The sequence below is a fragment of the Montipora foliosa genome, chromosome 5 (assembly GCF_036669935.1).
Source record: "Montipora foliosa isolate CH-2021 chromosome 5, ASM3666993v2, whole genome shotgun sequence".
In the NCBI taxonomy this organism is placed as follows: domain Eukaryota; kingdom Metazoa; phylum Cnidaria; class Anthozoa; order Scleractinia; family Acroporidae; genus Montipora; species Montipora foliosa.
In genome coordinates, this window is record NC_090873.1 from 28,199,419 (window position 1) to 28,206,918 (window position 7,500).

General features: G+C 39.7%; 1 protein-coding gene across 1 annotated transcript in view; it reads right to left on the bottom strand.

The window, feature by feature from the left end:
* Positions 1 to 7,118: 7,118 nt before the first annotated feature.
* Positions 7,119 to 7,500, bottom strand: part of LOC138002550 (uncharacterized) — a 753-nt gene continuing 371 nt past the window's right edge. Inside the window, exon 1 of the mRNA XM_068848577.1 lies at positions 7,119 to 7,500. This exon is cut by the window's right edge and continues 371 nt beyond it. Within this exon, the coding sequence (XP_068704678.1) occupies positions 7,119 to 7,500 (382 nt within the window).

Consider the following 7,500-nt stretch of genomic DNA (forward strand, 5'->3'; position numbering starts at 1 on the left):
TGTCAGTTGAATTACTGTTACGAGTTATCGACGTTAAATAAGGTCTACTTTACTTTACTTTACTAATAATCCTGTAATGCATTAAAATGTCTTTTTCGTTTATTTAGGGTTGTTTTAGATCGATTTGCGTGTGAAGTTGATAAACTGCCATTTCCAATACTTGAAAAGTAACGACTCTTTGTGTCGGTAGCGATCATTTTATTACTGTCATTATTTTTTTAAGAGGTGCTTTTTTCTCACAAAAAAATGGTATCAAACGTTGTACCAGAAAACAAACAAATGCAGTGGAATAACATAATAGCTTAAAACAGGGTCGTATCGAGGTATATGGGATTAGGGATCAAAGGCCTGAAATGGACCGGGATCAGGGATCACAGCCCTGGGATCTGGAATCACAATGCGTGGGATCGGGATCAGCAGGATTTTTCATAGAATCATAGATCAGGGATCAAGTTTTTGCGGGTTCAGGGATTAAATTTCTCATCATTTTTGGAATGAGGGATCAAATTTTTTGGGTAAAAATATGGGATCAGTTACGAAAAAATATACCTCGTTACGACCCTGTTAAAAGGCCAAGCTCCAAATGCAATTTAATTGTAGATTTGAAGGGGTTATCAACTACTTCTCAGATTTCATTTAAAACAGGTGTGTGAGTCACTTATAAGTAAGTCAAGCAAATCTTCGTAAAACGACCAGGCGCAGCATGATATATTTTTTGAAAGGTTATATATAGTTGGGGCACTATTCTTACAGCCATATCAGACTTGTGAGCCCTGAGAACACCTTTTCATGGAGCTCACGTATTTCATTGTCATGAAGGTATCTAGAAATAAAAGCATGGAAAGCAATGCCTAAGAAAAGTTTTGCAATGCTACGTTTAAGTTACAAGTAATAATTTATTTCAATTCTACGTTTAATTAAAGCCATACTAGGCGACATTACACAACTCTAATTGAGGTAAAACAGTGCAACCAGTCCTGATGTAGCCTTTTCTTTGGTTTCGTTGCCAGCTTTCGCTGATCTTGATTCCTGATTCATTAGGGAATCGGATGAAACAGTTTGCAATATCCTGGTGATATTGCAATATACCGTGAATTGGGGAAAGCTTATAGTAAAACCCGGGATTAGTGAGAACGTTAACTTGAGTTCCCATCAGAGCTGTTCATTCACTATTCAACCTGCTACCAAGGGACACCAAACGGTAACTCCAATCCAGTTGTTTTTAGTCCCAATAAGTTCCCATGGCAATCATAACGGCTTATATCTCAGAGCGGTAATATCAAACGAAAGTGGACGACATTACCATTAGGTATCAATACAGCGTTTTTGACTTAAATTGTTCTTAAGTTGGAGGAGCGTTTGAGATAACTATGGCGAAAAGGCTTTTATTATTATTTTTTTCTTGACGCAATAGGCCATTTTCGATATATTAAATATTCAGCTTAAAAGTGAGGCAGTGAGGACAAAGACAATAGAAACACGTGGGAATTAATGTGAAAAATATTTACATATCATCCACTTTCCTTTGTCTTTGTCCTCACTGACTCGCTATCAAGCTGAATTTTAATATATCGAAAAAGGCCTATTCTATCTGCAGTGAACACATCTATAACTTGACAGCATGGTGATAAACTTGCAGCTGTTTTAGCTTTGGAAGTCCGCGTCGGACAAAACCTTTTTTTTTTAGTTCATTTCTATTCAAAAATATAAAAAGCGAAACAGACAAAGAGGAAAGAAAGAACTGTGACATGACTTTATCGTAAACAACACATCTACGGCTTGTCTTGATGTCAGTTTATTTATTTCATACAAGAAAATTCCTGCATTCTCACAATCGAAACTAAAACTGAGAAAGTTGCACTGTGACGAATGCTCGTGCATGTTATCAAATACCATCGCCAGTAGGGCTTTGACTATTTAACATGCATCTTATCAGCATCTCTTGGAAAGGATAAGACTACCCTCCATGGAATCTCGAAGAATTCAAGACATGTTATTGACAATACATAACTGCATATCGAACAAAGCACCACGGGCAATTAGGAATCTTATTAATTTACGCTCATTTAAGTGCAATCTTAGACGCGAAGAATATGCTTTTTTGATTGCGGCGGTAATATTGTAATAACAGTTTTAAATACTTCTTTAATCAGTATTTAATTTGCAATTTTACCCGATGTGATATTAGCGTTGTTAGTTGTTAGGTTTTCATTAGTTATAAGTTGGAATACATGTAAACTAGCTCTCAAGCTAAGTGTATTTCCACGTCAAATAAAGTATGCATGTATGTATGACCCTGTGTATAAAAGTTGATCGACTATTTGCATTAAAGAGATTTTTGGTTGCTGCTTAATTGTTATAATGTGAGTTGTGCGTTACCGTACCGTTCGTTTCATGGTTACCGAACCTACCTAAACTATCTTTGCTGAAATGCTGGGAGGCGGACGAGCTGAGCAGTCTTCGAGTTCGTCTTCGGATATTTCGAGCTCGAGCTTTATCACCGCCAGCACCGCTTGATATTCATGACTCAAACGCGGCAGAAAAGTGGAAGGAATTTGAGCAAGCATGGAGAAATTATTCGAAAGCTATGAAATTGCATCATTGACAGTGATCAAGGAGCCGAAGCTAGATTTTTGTTCTCGACGTTTACGTTTAGCGATGATAACCGTGACAGAATACAGCCGGTATTTTACTGCTTATTTTCAGCCGCTGAAGAATGTTCCCTTTGAAAGATACAAGTTTTTACTCTAGAATGCAAGAAGGGGTGGTTACGAAAGGCTGAGAAAAGCTTATGAGGGAAATTCCAGGAAACATTAACGTCTGGGAAATTCAGAAGACAGCATTAAAGGGGAACAGCACACATTCTACGGAAGGTCCTATCCATCAAGTGACAAAACTCCCAAGTGCCCCAGGTCCAAGGTTTGGACTCGGTCCTTGGAGAAGAAACACTGATAATGATGATGGTAATGATGATGATGATGATGATGATGATAATAATAATAAAATCTTGCTCCAAAGGATGGCACAGTTCAAAGGAAAATTATCGATTCCATCACGCGGTGGGCTTCCTTCAAAGGCGCTCCCAAGGAAGAGGAAAACTACTGCAACAACCAGGAGGACGAACCAACCTCGTTCCCAGGGTCTCTTTGTCGACGAGGAGAGAGGCCCTGGTTGAGGCTGGTCTCGTAATTCCCCTCGAGTCATTGTTATATTTTGACCCACAACTGGGCGAAAGCGGTCGTCTGGTCAAAAAATCAAATGCGTTGTGATTCCCTTCCCCACAATGATGACAGGGCTTACACTGCCACCCCTCCCCAAATAGGCATTCAAAAGATTTCCCAGATTTTGGGAGACACGTAACCAGACCCAACTAGGGTCTGTCCTCGATGACCATGGAGACCCTGGAAACGAAGTTGAAGGACGGACTTGCATATCAGTCTGGAACAGCTAAAAGGGAAAAACAGAGATAGGCTTTAAACTTGTGAAAACTGTAAACTTTAAATTTGATGACATAGAAGAAGAAAAGGAAGAGGAAGAGGAAGAAGAAGGTTCTCAAACAACCATCACTGGAAAAGCGCTCCTCGAGGTTATTCAAAGAAGTATGGATTTGATTTAACTTATTATGTAAAAGGCACTAACAATAAAAAAAAAGCAAAAGAAGAAGAAGAAATCCGATCAACTTTCATCTCAAAGAAAGAAAAAACAAAAAAATACTACCATCCACAAAAAAATTATTAACTTTAAAAAAAATAGAAATGCGACGAATCAATGGGAAGCATATGAAAAATAAATGTGTCATAATTCAAAAGTAAAGGTACATCAAATGAAGAAGAAATGTTTGATTCAATTAGAGATCTATGATTTAAAATCTTATTTTTTAAGTGACAAAAATGTACTTAAAGTAAGTAATTTAACATTTGCTTAAGTTGTGAGCCCTGAGAACACCTTTTCTGGGAGTTCACTTATTTCATTGTCATGACGACCTCTAGCGATAAATGCATGGAAAGCAACGCATTAGAAACATTTTTCAAGCTACGTTAAAGTAGTTCTAATTTATCTCAATACTACCTTTAAAGGTATACTTGGCAACATTACACAACTTTAGTTGAGCGACAACAGTGCAATGAATCCCGATGTGGCTTTTATTTAATCGGGGAATCGGATAAAACACTTTCGAATATGATATTGCAATATACCGTGGATTGGGAAAAACTTGTAATCAAACCCGGGATTAGCGAGAACTTTAGCTTGAGTTCTCACCAGAGTTGTTTATTCACTATTCAAACTGCTACTAAGGGATAACACCAAACTGCAACCTCGTCCTCAGGGCCTTCCCCTCAACGATTTTCAAAAGGGCGGCTCGTTGGGAGAAGACCTTGGGCGAGGCTAAAATAACATCATTCCAGGTTGGCCCATTCATACGAACAGGCTGATTGGTTTAAATACATCCTAAAGCAGTATGGCGGATGTGGCGAGTGTTTATACGAATAAGAACGGGCTATAGGTTGTATTGCAGTTCAGTTCAAGCGTTGTTGAATCAGACTGCCATTAACGATTCGAAAGGGTTGTCGTTTCTGCTAGATTTTTATTTAAGTAGAAATAAACCGGGGGAAATGTAAATAACAAGCAATTAATTGAAGTACAGATGTGCCAACAGCTAGCGAGCTTCAGCTCGCCACAAGCTGTCCTATGTGCTGTTATATTCTGTTCTATATTCACGCGCAATTAGATTTTCTGAGTACGGAAACAAAGTACAGCTATCGAGAGCCAAGATGAGAGAGTTTTAAGAGTTTGTTATGTTCGAATTTCAAATCTAAAAAGGGAGCTTAAGCAACGACAACGGGAAGGGCAACGAGAACGTCATATCAAAATATAAATTCACGTTATTGTAATCACTTCGTTATTATTTCAACCTTCTTAATATGACAAGGGTGTGGTAATTCCTCAAAAATGGCACTGGTCGGAACGGTGGTTAAGTTAGTGCTAGTGTTCTTCATAAAACCTCAAATTTTGCTATCTCACGTTGTTGTTTAGCTGACGACGGCAAAGAAATAGACTAAAGTGAAAAGCGCACGTGCAGGGCGTGCAAAGCTATTGTTTTTTTCCCGCTAAACATGCAAATTTGTGACGTTTTCGTTGCCGTCGCCGTTGTCGCTGCTTAAGCTCCCTATTAGGAACTTTAAGATCTGCGACGCGACGGTAAAGAAAATGTCATTTAAAATTGCAAGTTCAGGTTTATTAATCTTTTCGTCATTGTTTCGTCTTGTCTAACTTCTAAAAACTATTGTAACTTTCCAGGAACTGAATTAGGAGGTGCGGTATTGAATCTACGACAAATTGGTCGTTTCACGTCGAAGATTTGCCGAACACGTGAAAGAAATGTACAAAAACTAAAAATGCACGTACGGAGCGTGCAAAGCTATTGCTTTTGCTCATTATATTATATATATTACATTAAATATGCAAAATTTGTGACGTTTTCGTTGCCGTCGCGTCGGAGATCTTAAACTCCCCATTGACACAATGCGCAAAACAGAAATGTCATGAGCATCGAACATGTGGCTAGTGCTATGTTCGAGTTCACAAATGGAAAGTTGTTCAGCGTTGTCTGTTGTCTTATCGACAACCATATGCGTTACAACAGTGGTCAAAGAGAGGCAGTGTGGTCCTGTGGTTAGGGCACTGGCCTAGAGATCCGGAGATCCCGGGTGCAAGACCCGTTCTGACCACTCGTTGAATTTGATCCTGGTAGTCCCAGCTGCACTTTTAGATAGCCAACTATTGTAGTTTGCCTCCGGCCAGTTGGGATTCTTAACAGATGTTGCTGTTTTGTTTCATTGGCCCTGAAAAGCACCTACAGGGAGCGGTCAATTAAGTATGTATTGTATTGTATCGTGAAAATGTTGTGGACTCACGAGGCGAAGCAGGGTGAGTCCATAACAAATTTTGACCACTGTGATGGCGAGTATCGTTGTCGATACGAGTACAGACAACGCTAAATCACTTTCGATTTGTTTTTTACCACCATATTCAACTCCAAAGAAAGTGTTTCTTTTTAAAGCGTGACCAAAATCATGACACAAAGAGAGAGTAAGCGTTGTCTAACTTTCTCGCGATATGATTGGTTTATTGGGGTGAGTCCATAACAAATTTTGACCACTGTGATGGCGAATATCGTTGTCGATACGAGTACAGACAACGCTAAATCACTTTCGATTTGTTTTTTACCACCATATTCAACTCCAAAGAAAGTGTTTCTTTTTAAAGCGTGACCAAAATCATGACACAAAGAGAGAGTAAGCGTTGTCTAACTTTCTCGCGATATGATTGGTTTATTTCCCAAAATAAACGTTCCTGATTGGCTACTACATTGTGTGACAAATTGACGCGAGCATGGCGCGTACAGCAATACAGCATTGTCTAGACTCTTATCGACAATAGCAAATTAGCCAAGCAGATGACGGGATTACAGGCAATTGTGGTAAAAATTCAAATCTAAGAGAAAGTTCTGCTCGTTACTGTATTGAACTATGGTGCTTTTTTCGCAGTACCCGGGGAAAATGGTTCTCGTATTATTCTGTCAGAACATTTCGTTCCTTACTGTCTTAATTAGCTTTTTTACAGGTGGGGACCATGTTTCAAATCTTGTTTTGAGTAGTGCATAAGAGATCGGGGGAAAGAGATAATTTATGTTTAGTAATTTTTTTTCCACAGAAGAACTGCACAGATTTACGAATGAATACAGACGAATTTTACTTCATTGCCTTTTTTCCTGTCTGGCCTCCTCCCCATGGGAGAAGGAAGATCCGAGAATATAGGTAACACTTGCTTATTGTTTACTGTAGATAAATTGCCATAATTTGATGAACCATCTTAGCACTGAAAGGGGGCAATAAAACGTTTATGAAAGCTGCTGCACATATCTTTTAGTTTTAGCGAGAAGCAGAGAAGAAGCTAAATTCAATACTTTATTCTCTCCGGAACACCACTCTCAGAAATTACAAAGCCGCACGTGTTTATTGAAAGTCGAGGAGCAATAGAGACGCCCCCCTCTAAGCATGCAAGTGTCACAGACAGAAATGTAACGCAACAATCTTCGAGGCACTACAGTAACCCCCCTACCAGTCTGTGGGATAATCAGCCAAGCGTGCAGGCCTGCGATCGACGCGACCTGTCTTGGTCGTGATCGGGAAACGAGCCGAAGCTTCATCTGGAGCAGCCAACTCAGGGGAACAAGCGCGGTCTCGAGTGAGAAGTGGTGGAGAGTGGGAGGTGGAACTTGATGGTAGAAAGCTGGGAGCCTCTGGTGAGTCACTGATCAGGGCATCATGATCTCGAGTTAGTTTAGCAGGTTTTAGACGATCGACTGTGACTTCCTTGAGTCTGCCATTGATGTCCAAAGTAAAATGCTTGTCCCGGTGGCGAACTACGCTGAAGGGACCATCATAAGGGCGAGTAAGCGGAGGCCTATGACCATCGTGCCGGACATAGGCGTGGGAA